The sequence below is a fragment of the Oratosquilla oratoria genome, chromosome 8 (assembly GCF_046742065.1).
Source record: "Oratosquilla oratoria isolate Oo_2021 chromosome 8, ASM4674206v1, whole genome shotgun sequence".
NCBI lineage: Eukaryota > Metazoa > Arthropoda > Malacostraca > Stomatopoda > Squillidae > Oratosquilla > Oratosquilla oratoria.
In genome coordinates this window covers 13978747-13995662 of record NC_134784.1, presented here as the reverse complement: position 1 = coordinate 13995662, position 16916 = coordinate 13978747, and the positions used below count along the sequence as shown (strand labels likewise).

The 16916-nt window shown below is 35.6% G+C and overlaps 1 protein-coding gene across 2 annotated transcripts in view; it reads left to right on the top strand.

Annotated features, from left to right (window-relative positions):
• LOC143027584 (uncharacterized) overlaps window positions 1-16916 on the top strand; it is an 82715-nt gene that overhangs the window by 55050 nt on the left and 10749 nt on the right. For both annotated transcript variants that reach the window (XM_076188916.1, XM_076188917.1), the window contains exons 10-11: window positions 126-251; window positions 16715-16852. In XM_076188916.1, the coding sequence (XP_076045031.1) occupies window positions 126-251; window positions 16715-16852 (264 nt within the window). The remainder of the gene's footprint in view (window positions 1-125; window positions 252-16714; window positions 16853-16916) is intronic.

The following is a 16916-nucleotide window of genomic DNA, read 5'->3' as shown; positions in this document are numbered from 1 at the left end:
GCCTACCGGCTCTGGCGCTTGCTCTTCAAGCCAAAAATTCCATAAATCAATCTATCTCATCCTATAAATACAACTAGGTACAACTATGTAAATACATACTTCCTCATCCTCCCTCTCTCTTGCAGAACCAGCTAAGAAAAGAACAGATGCAAGTGAAATTGCTTGAATTAGCAGACCAGGAGAAAGTTGGAAAGCTAATGACTTTGCAGCAGCAGGTGCGACAGTTGGTTGAATCCCTGGATATACTCCAGGTAAGAGCAGATACCCATTGTAATTAATGGATTATATCTTTGGATGGATAGTTAATTAAAAGATGGAAAGAAATTTAGATTACTTGAAACCTAACCCCCCCTCCCTCCCTCCCCCTCTCTCTCTCTCTCTCTCTCTCTCTCTCTCTCTCTCTCTCTCTCTCTCTCTCTCTCTCTCTCTCTCTCTCTCTCTCTCTCTCTCTCTCTCTCTCTCTCTCTCCCTCCCTCTCACTCCCTCCCTCTCTCTCTCCCTCTCTCTTTCTCCCTCTCTTTCTCCCTCTCTCTCTCTCTCTCTCTCTCTCTCTCTCTCTCTCTCTCTCTCTCTCTCTCTCTCTCTCTCTCTCTCTCTCTCTCTCTCTCTCTCTCTTTCTCCCTCTCCCTCTCTTTCTCCCTCTCTCTCTCTCTCTCTCTCTCTCTCTCTCTCTCTCTCTCTCTCTCTCTCTCTCTCTCTCTCTCTCTCTCTCTATATATATATATATATATCTATATATATATATATATATATATATATATATATATATATATATATATATATATATAAATATATATCGCAACGAGCACCACAGTCAGAAGAAAGTTAAATAAGCGAATATATATTTCGATTGCTGACTGCAGTCTTCTTCAGTAATACCTGTATATATTTCGATTGCTAACTGTAGTCCTCTTCAGTAATACTGAAGAGGATTGCATTTAGTAATCAAAATATATAGATTTGCTTATTCAACTCCTTCTTCCGACTGTGGTGCTAGTTGTGAATTACAAATGTCTCACTACATTTTATTTTTCACGTGTTATATATATATATATATATATATATATATATATATATATATATATATATATATATATATATATATATATATATATATATATATATACACACACACACACACACATATATAATGGGGTGCACACTAAGAATGGTTTGGTTATATGGAAAGAATGGGTTAAGAAAGGCTAACAAAAAAAAGTGGAGAAAGCAGAATTGGATGCAGGGAACTTACAGAAAGCCCAAGAATGAGGCAGATAGATGGTATAAATGGGGTTTGGAATGGAAAGGAATGGGTGCTTGTCTGCTATGTAGTAGGGTGTGTAAAATTTAAGGGTTAAAAAGGAAAATTCAAAATTTGTCATTTTGGTAGTAATTTATTGTTGTCTTTTGACATACTGAACGAAATTCTGGTATAAAAAATAATTTAAAACATTTCCTTCCTACATCAAAATGAGTTTGAAATATATATATTGAGGATTTTCAACTTATTTGGCATTATTTGCATCATTCTATTTCAAATTTTTAGTTCGTTGCCATAAAACAAGTTTATATACAAAATACTAAGAAAAGTTACAGTGACATGCAAAGCTTAGCAGATGTAGGTATATGACATGGCAGATCATGTGGCTGGTGGTAAATCTAGAAAAAGTCAATACAGTTATATAAACATGCATACACACACATGTACGCACACATGACAATCGAAGTGACAGCAAAATTTGGAACTCCAGGAAAAACTTCAAATTTTGTGGATCCCAACAACGAGGGAGTACCTGCGTTGTATTAGTAGGGAAGGGGAAAGCTTGTGGAGCAGTGGGAAAGTGAAGAAAAAGGAGAAGGGGAGGGATTACTGAGGAAAAGGGAAGGAAATGAGGAAGGGGACGAATGGGCCCCAGAAGTCAGAAGGAATGTCAACAAAAGATGTGCAGCCGATAGAGGTGAAATCGAAGAGTTTAGTAAAAATGTAAAAATTAGAAATATAGATAAGAGCAGCACAATGGAAAGTGAAGATAATTATTTCTATGGATTTAATGAGGGAGATGACAACCTCCCCTGATTAGCAAGTCTAGAGGAAAAACTAGAGAAAATGAACGAACAGTGTGAGGTTAGGTTCAGTCAACTTACACGGGTTACACAAAGGGTTGATAAATTGGAAGAACTAAAGAAGGAGAACCAAAACCTAAATAAAGAAATAGAAGAATTAAAAAGACAATTAAAAGAAGTAAAGGATGAGAATGAGGAATTAGAGTTCATAGCAAAAGAGGTACAGGGTTGGAGAAAAGTCCAAGAGAACAACAAAATTGAATTTAGAGATATAGTGAAACAACATATGAAAGAACAAAATAAGGACACAGTTATTAAAGCGATGAGGGAGAAGGAGAATATAGTAAGAGGCTTAGTGGATAAAAATAAATGTATAATTATATTAGGGATGGAAGAGAAGCATAATCCAAATAGGACTACAAGAGTAAAGGAGAAGGAAAAATTAACAAGATATTAGAAGTAGTTCAAGAAGATGAACAGGAAGCAGGGAAAGAAATTGAAGAAATATATAGACCAGGGAAATACAATACAGATAAGACCAGACCAATTAAGGTTAACCTCTTCACTCTGGGGCACATCGCACGTCTGGCAGCATTAGCTGCCCGATGTGCGATGTTGCATCATAATAATCGCATTATATAAAATAAAGTCAGTGCTAAATCGTCCGTTCTCTTTCACCCGTGTATTTTGATAACCATAAAAAACTGATGAAGCCAGTTTAGAGAGAATGAAAATTACGTAGGTACGACTACAATAAATATAATCAAGATGGCGACTTCAGCATCAGCGAGTACCCACTTGGTCCTCATGCCGCCTACGTAGGCGGCACCGTATGGAAGTGGTTAAATTCAGGTCACAAACGACAGCAGAGAATATATTAGCAAAAACATGGAAACTAGCAAAAAGGGATATATATAAACAGGTATGGATAGAAAGAGAGATGAATAAAGAGGAAAGAGGACGATAAAGCAAAATGACTAGAAGCTAAGAAAAACAAAACAAGAACAGAACAGAGTCAAAGAGAAATTCTATTGGAGAGTAGTGGATATGAAAGTGAGGAAATAGTTCATAGCAGAGAAGAATGGAAGGGAAACAGAAAGCAGGATGGAGGTAGAAAATTAAAAGTGTCTTATACAAATATAGATGGCTTAATAAGAGGCTTGAATGAACTGAATGATTACCTGAAGGAAAAAGAACGGGACATAATGGGAAATGTAGAGACAAAATTGAAAGGTCCACTACCACCCAACAGTGTAGGACATGGTGCATATAATTATTGGATTAGAAACAGAGAGGTAAAACAAGGTGGTGGAGTCATGTTCCTGACTAAGAAGGATATAACTGAGGAATGTCACATATGGAAAGAATAGAATAGAGATGATTATGATGGAAGTGGAGGACAGGGATGGGAAGAGCAGGAAGTTTGTGGTAAATTATGTGCCTTCTAAAACGGCTTTGTGGGAAGAGAGAGAACAAAAATATAATAGAAGACACAAGGATAACACTAAATAAGATAATGGAAGATGGAGGAAGTATAGTTATAAAGGGTGACTTTAATTGTAAAGAAATCTGGGAAGAGATGACAGTGAAGGGTGAAGATGACCTATGGGGAAATGTACTACATGATATGATTATAGAACATACAATGATGCAATGGATACAAGAGAATACTAGGTATAGAAATGAGGAAGAACCATGGAGACTGGACCTAATAATCACATCAGAACCTGAAATAGTGGACAAGATTTAATATAAGACACCAATAAGTAAAAGTGACCACATATTGGTTGAACTGGAACTAAATGAGGAAAAATACATGGAAAAAAATGAACAATATAGAAAGGGAAGATTGATGTATGGAAAAACCAATTTTGATAAAATAAGAGAATTCTTTCAAAAAGACTGGGAAAGGATAGAAAAGGAGGAAACAGTAGAAGAGAAATGGAATATTTTGACAAAAATTTATAAAGAAAGAGTGAAAAGTATGTTCCAAGACAAAAACAAGAAAAAGGATATGTAAAGTGTTGGTAAAACAAAAGATGTAGGGAGTAAAAGACAAAAAGGATAAAGCTTGGATAAAATGGAAAATATATACTAGCTATAGAAATGAATATGTACAAGTGTGCAGAGAAGAAAAGAGAAAATACAAAAAAGATGTCATAGAAAAATGTAAAGATCAACCAAAACTATTTTATAGATTTGTAAACAACAAACTGAAAACAAACAAGAATTAGATAAACTATAACAAGGAGTTGAATACACAGACAAAATAGAAATGGCAGAACTAATGAACAAGCATTTTAAACTGGTGTTTATGAGGGAGAACATACAACTTAGAGATGTCAAGTGGGAGAAAGTCCCCCCTATAAAAGAGAAGAAATAACAAGGAAAGAAATAATGAATCACTTGAGCAATCTAGATGTCAGAAAATCGCATGGACTAGATCAGAGGTGGGGAACCTGCGGCCTTCCGGGCCATCAAGTGCGGCCTTCTGTGGCCTTTGATATACATATTATTTTTTTTTAAAAAGTCCTTAGACAAGAAAAGATAAATCGGCATCCGAAACCATGTTCTTGGAATCTTGGTCATGACTTCAGCAATCGTCATTGTTTTGCGAAAGTGAAAACCGTCGATATTTGAGTATTTCTGCACTAATTTGGATCATTAGGTAATGATAAATAATAGTACTAATTACAGAAAAAAAAAATAACGAATCTAGATGTTATTGTTATTCAGTCTCAGATCGGAGTGACAATTGCCGAAGTCAAGACCAAGAACATGATTTTGGTTGCAGTTTTATCGTGTCTTCTCTAAGACCGTTTTGTCTGGGTCAGTGTGCGGCCGGCCTTTATTATCCTTTTATTTCTTATCGGTATTTCAGAATAAATACGATTCTTTTTTAACCCAGAATTATGTCAAAAACCTTCAAACGAACTTTGAAAGAAGAAGATAGGATCTTTAATGAAGAATGGGAACTGCAATATTTTTTAGTGAATTGTGGCAGCAAAATGTCTTACTTGCTGTGTGATACCACAATTGTAATGGTTAAGAAATTCAATGCACAGCAACATTATGCTCTTCATAAAGACAATAGATATGCCAAATTAGAGAGTGAGTCTCGAAAGATAGCACTGCAGAAACTGAAAGATGGAAAGGAAAAGCAAAGACAATTGTTCCATTCTGTGTTACATCAAGGGAATGCTACGACAGAAGCCAGCTATAAAGTTGCATATATGCTTGGAAAAAAGGGTAAACCATTTACCGATGCAGAACTCATAAAGGAATGTATTTTAGAAGTAGTAAGATGTATATCCAGATATAAAGTTAACAAATATAAAGAGGTGCCTCTTTCAAGAAGGACTAATACAGATCGACAGCATGAATTGGCCTGTAATGTAACAGAGCAACTCAAAAATGTAATAAAAAATGTATATTACTCAGTAGCTTTGGATGAATCGACAGATTCCACAGATTCAGCACAAGTATTGTATTTTATTCGTGCTATTACTGATAATTTTCAAATATTTGAAGAATTACTTGCTTTAGGCACCCTTAAAGGAAGGACGCGGGGCATAGATATTTTTAACAACTTCAAAGAGCAATGTCATAAAGTAGGACTAAATTTTACTAATTTGGTAAGTGTGTGCACGGATGGTGCTCCAGCTATGTTGGCTAAGAATGAAGGATTTATTGCGCATCTTAAAAGAGAAAGCAAAGATTTAAATGTGCTGATTTCTTTTCATTGTATTTTACACCAACAAAATCCCTGTGCAAAATCTGTCATTTTAAATGACACTTTGCAAAAAGTCATAAGTATTGTAAACTATATTCGAGCAAATGCCACGAAGCATCGTCAATTTCGAAACATGCTAATGATGGATGACGAAGTAATTAGTGTAGATTTGCTTTATCACTCAAAAGTACGCTGGTTGTCACAAAGGAAAGTATTGGTCAAAATTTTGTCTTTACGAAGGCAAATAATTGACTTTTTCGAAGAAAATGACAAACATTGTGAATTATCAGATCAAAATTTTTAGAGATGTTGCTTTTTTATGTGATGTGATGTCAAAACAAAATAAGTTAAACATTTCGTTGCAAGGCAGAAATAAATCTATTTTTGATATGTGGCAAAAAATTCTGGCATATAGAAAAAAGCTGTTGTTTTTCAAGTCTCTTTTGGCTAAATCAAAACTTTCAGAAGAGCACTTTCCCCAGTTTACGAAGGTAATGAGTGAAAATGAAGATATATATGAATCTTTTAAAGAATATGAGTCAGTTTTAGACTCATTAATCGAAGAATACAATAGAAGATTCAATAATTTTGAGAAGCATAACATCACTCTGAAACTTGCTTTTCACCTTACTTAGTTGTTGTTGTTGTCGTTCCCTAGACTGTCTGTCTGAGCAGTCCTGTCTCCCCAAGGAATGCCATAGCCGAAACTGGGTTTTCCCACAAATCCTTTATAGAGCGTATGTTGTGTTGTTTGCGTGCATGATTGTGTATAATGCAGTCTTCCATTATGTGTTGTATGGTATGGGGTGAAGTGTTACATCCTGGGCAGCTGTTCACAATGTGGTTATTCAGCCTCTTCTGGTAGCTTAAAAGTGCTGGGTGGTGGCCACACTGCAGTCTGTTTTGATGTGTTTTTGTGAGTGGTTATTGTTTTTACTGTTTTACTTGAAATTTTAGTGTAAAATGGGGATGTTAAATAATTTTTGCAATTTTTATCTTTGCATCTTAAAACATGACCAGCTTTTGTTTTTTTAAGATTTTGAATCTTCATTGTATAATTACATTTTATGCAATTTTTTTGCTTAGTATTTTTGTCTCATTAAATATCTATAAGCAGTTTTTGCATTTCTAAATTGCTTTGAATTTAAATTCATAAGAAGGGTATAATTAAAAAAAAAAAAAGTCAAGTGTAACTTCTGCACTTCGAAATAAAAAAAAATGGGAAAAAAATCATTATAAAATTTTATACATATGTATATTTTTAAAATAAAAATATTTCTAAACTGAATTTTTAGGGAGGGGGTGGAAAACTTACACCGTCCACTAAAAAGGGATAAAATAATTAAAAAAAAAATTTGTTCAGTGTGGCCTCTATGTGGGATGATGAATTGTAAGGTGGCCTTCATGCATAAAAAGGTTCCCCACCCCTGGACTAGATGAAATGGCAAACTGGATTTTGAGAAAATGCAGGAACCAACTAACAGACAAAATACATGGTCTAATAAGCAGTTCATTGAAAGAAGGAAAAGTTCCAGAAGATTGGAAAAGAGCAAGTATAGTACCAATATATAAAAGGGGAAACAAGGAAGACCTTACTAACTATAGACTGGTCTCTCTTACAAGTATGATAGCTAAAATTTGTGAAAAAATGATGAAAATTAGATGGGTAAGGCATTTGGAAAAAAATAAAATACTAAATCCAAGGCAATTTGGATTTAGACAAGGACGATCATGCGTCACTTACTTAACCTCTTCACTCCGGGACTTAAATCTCGCGGGCAGCAGCCAATGCCAGCCGTACGACATGTCGTAATAATACTCGCATCATAAAATATAGTCACTGCTTATATCGATCGTTCTCTCTTTCACCCGTGAATTTTGAAAACCATAGAGAATGTTATTAAGGGCAGATTAGGGAGAATGTTAAAACGCAGGGGCAACTACAATAAATATAATTAAGACGCTGATATGGCAGCGTCACGAATCCACTTGCTCCTCATGACGCCTACGTGTGCGGCACTGTATGGTAGGGGTTAATGTGTTTCTATTTAAGGCTAATATATGTAATACAAGAAAGAAACGGATGGGCTGGTTGTGCATTTCTAGACCTGAAAAAAGCTTTTGATAAGAAATTGCTAAAGAAATTAGAAACTGCAGGAGGAATACAGGGCAAACTGCTGAAGTGGATGGAAGACTTCTTGCATGAAAGAAAAATGAGAGTGGTGATAAGAGACAAACATTCTAATTGGGATGAAGTGATTTGTGGAGTTCCACAAGGAACAGTTCTGGGCCCAATAATGTTTGTTATATATATTAATGATATGGATAAAGGAATTGAAAGTTATATGAGCTTCTTTGTGGATGATGCAAATTTGTTGAAAAACATGAACACTGTAGAAGATTGTGAGTCACTGCAGTGATCTCAGTAAAGTATGGGAATGGTATGAAGTGGGAGATGGAATTCAATATTAAGAAGTGTAGTGGAATGGAATTTGGAAGAAGCAAAAAAAGGAATAGTGGGATTATATAAATTGGGAGAGGAGGAAATAAAAAAAGTAGAAAATGAGAAGGACCTGGGAGTTATTATTATGAATAATATGTCCCCTGAGAAACAAAAAAAAAAAAAAAAAAAAAAAAATGGAGAAACTTATAATTTAATAAGAAAAATCAAAGTGGCATTTTCATAACTGGATGAAGAAATGGTGAAGAACATACTAGTCACTTTGATAAGACCAAGATTGGAGTATGCAGCGACGACGTGGTCACCAAGTACAAAAAAATGTATAACAAAACTTGAAAGAATACTAAGAGCAATTATGAAATTGGCACCAACACTCTCAGAACTATCATATGAGGAGAGACTAGCAAAACTTAGCTACAGACATTAGAGCTAAGAAGAGAGAGAGGAGACTTGATAATTATTCATAGAATCATGAAAGGTATAGAAATTATTGATAGGATCTAATAAAATGGGGTAGTAGAGATACAAGAGGACACGGAAAGAAAATCAAGAAAGTTATAGAAGAGACCTGAAAAAGAACAACTTTTGCCACAGAGTAATAGATGTTTGGAACAAGTTAGATGAAAATGTGGTGTGTGCAGAAACGATACATGAATTTAAAAACATTCTAGATAAAATGAGATATTAAGACAGGACACCATGAGCATAGCTCCCTTTCCTGTAAAATACAACTAGGTAAATACACATACAGAAGACTGAGTAGAATGATAGACATAGAAAAGGAGATGAGATCTAGGAAGATTTCATGAAATCAAGAGATTATGTATCTAAAGAAAGAAATAATTCACCTAAAGAATGAGTACATCGAAATCAACAAAGAAGTGAGGGAATTAAAGAAAGAAAATGCAGAAATAAATAATGAGGTAAGTGAACTGAAGGAAAAGTGAAAACGAAAGGATGAAAAACAAAAATACCACCAATAGTGAGACTTAAAAAAAGAGGTGAATGAACAAATTAAGGCAGTGACTGAGAAGGTTGGAGGAAATATAGGAGAGAAAGACTTACAGAAAATCAGAAAATGAAAAAAGACAAATTCAAAAGATAGCTTTCAAAGAAATGATCCAACAACAAATGCCTGAGAATACCAAAGACAGTTATTCAAGTAATCAAAGAGAAAGAAAATTGGGTTAGAGATAAGTAGGAAAAAAAAGTGTATAGTAGTATATGGTATAAAGGAAAAACATAAACTAGTTAGGTACTTGAGAGAAAAAAAGAAGAGAAGGAAATAGCAAGAAAAATTCTAAATGCAGTAGAAGACAAAGAGCAAGAAGTAGAAAAAGAAATAGAAGAAGTGCATAGATTGGAGTAATACTCAAAAGAATAGAAAATTGACCTCTAGAGATCAAATTAAGATCACAAATGGTAGCAGAAGTATTAGCAAAAGCAAGAAAGTTGGCAAATAGTGAAAATTATAAAAGTATATGGATACAAAAAGAAATGAATGAGGAGGAAGAAGAAAGAGAAGAGACTAAGAAGTGAAGTTAAAGGAAAAAAAGAAAAGAAACAAAAAAAAATGGAGACCAAAAGAAAAAAGTTCTATTGGAGAGTAATAGACATGAGGCTGAGAAAATAGTGCATCCAAGAAAAAAAAAAAAAAAAAAGACACAGAGAATGAGATAGAGAAGGGAAAAAATTAAAAGTGACTTATACTAACATAGTTTGATCTCAGGATGAAATGAACTAGATTATTATTTGTCAGAAGAAAAACCAGATACAATGGGAATTGTGGAGATGAAATTAAGGGGTCCACTACCACCAATTATAGTGCTGGACAAAGATTATATAATCACTGGAAAAATAGAGAGGAAAAACAGGGTGGAGTCATGTGTTTGACAAAGAAAAACTTAAATCTGACAAAGGTTATAGATGGAGAAAACAGTGTAGAAATGATCATGATAAAAGTTGAAATAAGTGACATGAAAAATTTGTGCTGATTTATGTGCCCTCCAAAAACGGGTTTTTGGAAAGAGAGCGATGGTTCTAAAATGTTAGAAGATACAAGGGATTCATTAAATGAGATGCTGAAGGATGGAAGAAATGTAGTACTTATGGGAGATTTTAACTACAATGAAATATGTTGGGAAGAGATGATAGTGAAAGATGGAGAGGATCTTTGGGGAAATATATTACTTGACATGTCTATACAACATACAATGACACAATGGGTAAAAGAAAATACCAGATATAGAAGTAATGAAGAACCATTGAGAATAGATTTAATATTTACATCAGAGCCTGAAAATGTGGATAAAATTGAATACAAGACATCAATTGGGAAGAGTGATCACATACTTGAGTTTGAACTAAAAGAGGAAATATATATATATGGAGAGAAATGAGAAATACAGAAAAGGAAGACTGATGTATATTAAAACAGACTTTGGAAAATTTAGAAACTTCTTTCAAAAAGTGAGTTGGGAAAAATTCTACAGTAGACACAAGTGGAAGAGAAATGGGTGATTATGAAAGAAATCTATGATGAAGGAGTGGATAAATATGTACCAAGACAAAAGGTTTAGCAAAAGGTGCAGCGAGGTGAAAGATAGAAGAGATAAAGCTTGGAAAAGATGGAGAAAAGATAAAAAACCTGGAAAATGGCAAATATATATCAAACTAAGAAATGAATATGTAAAAGTATGCAGGGAGGAAAAAAGAAACTACGAAAAAGACATAATAGAAAATATAAGGACTAACCAAAATTATTCTGTAGATTATTTAGAACAGTAAACTAAAAAACAACCAGGAAATAGTTAAATTATGCCAAGGAAATATAGAATACACAGAAGATATAGAAATGGCTGAAGTCATGAGGAAACTCTTCAAGTCTATGTTCACTAGAGAAATTATGAAAGAAATCTATAATGAAGGAGTGGATAATTATGTACCAAGACAAAAACAGGAAAATATATAGTTGACCTCTGGTTTTCTGTTTTAACATTTTGTGAAAATCTGAGAACAGAAGATATCCTTTCAAGTAAACAAAGAAATTTATTTAAATTGTGAAATATGAAATTGTTTATATAAATAAATCAATATTCACATTATAAAGCAGGAATATAAGTTAATGCACATATATACTTTGACTAACTTCACTTTCTATGATAAAGAAAAGAAATCTGGATTGACACAAATTTGATTAAAAATTGCTAAATGGCATAGTGTTACCACATGATTCACTGTCTTATATTTACATTGATATCTTTACATGTATACTTCTGTTGTTAAATTTCTGTAAGAGCACTGTGAGAAAACCACCAACTCTGGCTTATTGTAGGAAACTGAGCTTGCATGGTTGGCCGGTCAGGTGACACACTGGGATGCCAAGTACAAGTTAAAGCATGAATGAAACTGATAACCTGTTCTGTTCATGTTCTTTCACGTATGTTGTACAGTAGCTATAGAAGCAAAAGAAGCTCCATGTGCTTATATGAGAACAATATTTGAGTCAACTTGACAATTCATACTAATTTGCATTTGTTTTCTATTAAAAGAACATAATAATGAAAATTTAGGATGAAATTGATGTAGGATAGAGTTATTTTAATCCACTTTGTCATACATATCTCACATTTGGGAGTGAAAAGGCACAATAATTTCACTACCGAATTTGATTTTTCGCATTTTGTGAAAATCGACACACCCTACTATGTAGGTGTGTGGGGGGGAGGGGTCACCATGTTATGTATAAGTATGGTGGGGGACAGAGATGACCATCATCCATGAGGAGCTAAGATGGGAGAGACAACAAATGTTTATATATATATATATATATATAATATATATATATATATATATATATATATATATATATATATATATATATATATATATATATATATATATATATGGGTGTGGAGTGATGTGGCCATCCATATTAATCCCCTCAACATAGTGATGTACTTTATGGTCTTTCTTCTGGCTAAGGACAGGCAATTTTATTTGGCTCAGGAAGGTGGACTCTGGCCTGAAGGAGGTCCTGGTCGATTGAGATCCCACTTTGGGCTTGAATAAACACCATCCCAGCTGCATTGAATAGCATGTTCTGCATCAGAATGAATTCCTCAATGTGTGTCACCATATTGAAGGGGTTAAAAGAGGGAAAGGGCCCATTTGTGTATGTATGTAGAAAGACATGCTGATGTTTGTAAGGTGATGTCTTTTATCAACACTTCCAAATTTTTCTCCTCTTTTTGCCTTTATAATGGAATCACTTCACTTCATCAAAGCTAGTCTTTTAGAGCTACTGCCCATTTCTAATACTTTGAATTTGTTTTAGTATTGAAATTCATATTCCATGCTTGGTTCCAAGTGAATACAGTGTATATATCTTTTGCTTTGAGCAAGAGGGGAATGATTATTGAACAAAAAAGATAGTACTTTGATGCAGCTCGAAGGAATTTCTCTTCATATTCTCTATTTCCCAAATGAGGGGACGGAGAGGGGAGGTCACTGATCAAGTGAAGTGGCCTTACTGTGGGTGTATTGTGTCCTGCTGCATTGCTTCTGATCTGAGCAGTGGGTAGGAGACTGGGATGACCTCTCATCCATGATGAGCTATGATGAGAGGGAGGAAAGGGTGGTGGATGGGGTTGGGTGCATGCCTTTGACTTGGCTACCATCCTTATAAAGGGGAAGAAGCCCTTGTTATATAGATGTAGATAGATAAATCTTTTTGCAATAGCTGACAGTTCTTCTCATTCTTAACTTGTCTCATGATCTTGGCATCAACTGCAAACATGTTGGCATAGCTTGTCATTAACATAGATAAGAAACATTAAAGGTGCTAACACTGTATGGAATAGGAGAAAGTTGAAGGTAGATGTGGGTAAAAGTAAGGTGAAGAGATGTACAAGGGATGGCAGTGAGTTAGAAGTAAGTCTTAAAGGAGAGGGGCTGGAGGAAGTGGATAGCTTTAGGTATTTGGAGTCACCTGTGGCAGGAAAGGAAGTGGAGGTGGAAGTAAATTGTAGGTTGAGAGAAGCAAGTAAATGCCTTTGGGGATCAAAAAGTGTCATGAGAAATAGGCATTTGTGAATGGATTGAAGAGGAGATTATATGAAATGATTGTGCAGATGGCACTGTATGAGGCAAAGACCTGTAATTTAAGAGAGGTAGAGAGTAAAAGTTTAAATGTATTTGAGATGAAATATTTGAGAAGTATGGTAGAGGTTATGCATGGGGGGACGGAGAGGGGGGGTCGCCGATTTAATGAAGCGGCCTTGCTGTGGATGTGCTGTGTCTTGCGACACTGCTTCTGACCCAGGGCAGTGGACAAGGTGCAGGGATGACCCATCATCCAGGAGGTGCTAAGATGAGAGGGAGGGTGGAGGGGTGTGGAGTGTATTCAGGGATGGAATGGGTGGGAGTGATTTTATGCCTTTTCCTTTTTGGCTACCTCCCTTGTAAGGGGGAAAAAGCCTTGGTATATGTATGTATGTATGTATGGTAGAGGTTACAAGGTTGGACAGAGTGAGGAACGAAGAGGTGAGGAGGATAGTTGGGGTGGAAAAGGAGATGGCAGATAGGGCTTATGAAAGTGTATTGTGATGATTTGGGCACTTGGAATGAATGAATGAAGAAAGATTATTAAAAGAGATGTGGAAAGCAGAGGTGGAAGGTGTGAATTTCAGGGGATGACCAAGGATGAGATGGATAGATAGGGTGAAAGGGACATTTAGCAAGAGTGGGGGTGTCTGTTGAGCAAGGAAGGGAGAAGGCAGGAGATAGGGGTGAGTGGAAAATAGCTGTGTGTGGATGATACTCTTATGCAAGGAAGGGAGGGATGGGGGATAGGGGGTAAGGGGTGCTTATGTGTGAATGATATTTTGACACAGACCAAAGGGATTACTCCCCATCTCCTGTTTTCTCTGCATAAGGGGATGGAGAGGGGGGTTGCTGATTAAGTGAAGCAGCCTTGCTGTGGATGTGCTCTGTCTTGCTGCATTGGTTTTGACCCAGGGTAGTGGGTGGGATACAGGGATGACCCATCATCCATGAGGAGCTATACCGTATTTTTCGGACTATAGCCCGCACCGTTATATGACCCGCACCCCCTTACACCTTAGTGAAAATCCACACAAGACCCGCACCGCTGTATGACCCGCAGTCATATGGCGTGCGTGGCAGTGTAGATCCGACGATGTATACTACCCATGCATGGGTGGCAACAGGCACAGCTCACGGCGGTTGTTGTTGCGGCCAGCCGTTGACGTGGTGATCAAAGTAATTTCAAAGCTGAGGCTTTTTCTAAATTTTCTGTTTCATCAATGCTTATGTGATTTATAAAAAAAGATATATGTTTTCCGATATTAGCAGGTTTCTTGGTGATATCTTGCTTTTCAGGATTCATCACAATTTGGTTTCTGAAGCTGCCACTAGATGTAGTGGTAGCTTCGATGAAAGAGGGGTGATCTCGAAAGTATGCAACTGATCTTACGATGCCTTTGGGATGGGTCGAAGACGCGGCATTGCGATTCATGATCATGATACTAGTATTCCTCCAGTCCTATTTATTTCTGATTGTGATGAAGATGAAGAATAACCAACAAATTACATTTCAATATATTTTATTGCACTTATATATATATATATATATATATATATATATATATATATATATATATATATATATATTATATATATATATATATATATATATATATATATTACAAAGAACCTTAATAAATTTGTGTAAATAATGCCATAAAACCCTGTTTGGTTGTTTACCGGTAATTAATCAATTGGTTTATAAATGCCATACAAACACTGGTAATTAATTTTTAAACCAAACAATTTCCAATGGTTAGTTTTCAATAGAATAGAACAATAATAGAGCACATTACTCAACTGTTATGAACAACTGTTATGAACAGAGTCAATGGAGCACATCGTTATTAGAATAAAACACAGTCAGTGATCACAGACGACAGTCAATGTTTATGAAGGCGTATCATCGCTCACGAAGCCATCGAATTCCTCATCCTCTGTATCGTCATGGAAGAGGTTGTGGTATAAATCGGCCAATTCTGATGCAGTGACCTCATCCGTTTCCATTTCGATTTCGGATTCGTCCGATTCCTTTTCCGAGTCGTAGCATGCATCGAACATTGCAGGATGGCACATTTCTGATTTACGGAAACCGTTCTGAATAGTCGATTCTTTAATTTTCTTCCATGCTTGAACGACCCACACGTAATGAACAAATTTAGCATTAAATTAAGGAATCAGGTACAGTTTGTAATTTGTAATTGCGAAAATGGCCGCCACTTGTTTTTGTTTGATCGCGACACACGATGTTGGTGTTGGTACCGGTCACTTGTATTGTGTTCATGCTGTTTAGTTAAGCCTGTTTTATTTGTGATAATGCCTTTACTAATAACAAGAGCATGTAAAGCGGGTAAGACAAATCCTACCTTCTCTTTGTCGTTTGTCTCGATAGTACGCGCTGTATTATGACTTTAATCAACTTTCATACGACGAATCCGGTCGGTCCCCCCGCAAATCCCAGATCCGAGAGGGCACCCAGCTAAACTAATCGTTCATTTTTTTTTTTTTTATATTGACTGCGTAAGAGGGCAATTTCTAACCAGAATCCACAGATGACCCGCACCTTTATATCACCCGCACCTCCGAATTTTGGCCCCTTTCTGAGGCAAAAAGCCGCGGGTCATACACCGAAAAATACGGTAATGAGAAAGGAGGAAAGGATGGTGGATGGGAGTGGAATGGATACTTGCTTTTTGACTTGGCTACCTCCCTTGTAAGAGGAAAAAAGCCATTGGCATATACACTCCTCCCTCTATTTATGAACTAATTACGTTCTTGAAAAACCATTCGTATATCGAATATACTTAAATCGAGCACTTTTTTCCCATATAAACCCATTATATTATGCAAGATAGGTTTTTACAAACAAATTTCATAATGTCACTTGAAATAATGCTAATAATCCACGATTAACCGAGACTGAGTGAGTAGACCGAGCAGTACAAGGCATTGTTTTGAAAACAATAACAAACGTACGTATCTATTTTCACTTTTATTTTTTTTTACCTGGACATACGGCAGTTTTTTTGTTTTGTTTTTTCTTAATATCTATGATGTAAAAATAATTTTCTTTTTAATATTTAGGATTTAAAAATATAGTAATTTTTTTCAACAGGATTTTATTCGTTATGGCGAATTTTTAATTCGTATTTTAATTTTTGGGACAATTTTTTTGTTCGTTGTAGCGAAAATTTGTATATGGAGCGTTCTTAAATCGAGGGAGGAGTGTAGATAGAACTCTGAACCTTGTGGGACATCACTGGACAAACCTCTTTATCCTTGCATCTTATCCTTTATTATAAGACTTACACTTGCATACTTTTATTTTATATATATTTTTGTCTTCACAGACCAAGTATGGGAAGCTGCAGGCTGCATACAAAATGAAACGAGCAGAAAAGGAGAACAGCCAGGAAAAATTCCTTCTTCACTCCACCAGTGTAGAGCAACTGATTAAGACTACTAGTCAGTTAGAAGAGTCATATTTGGTATGCAATGATATGTATTAGTTCATCTTGTTTTTTAACATTCTTGTCTGAGGCCTGTTAAAGA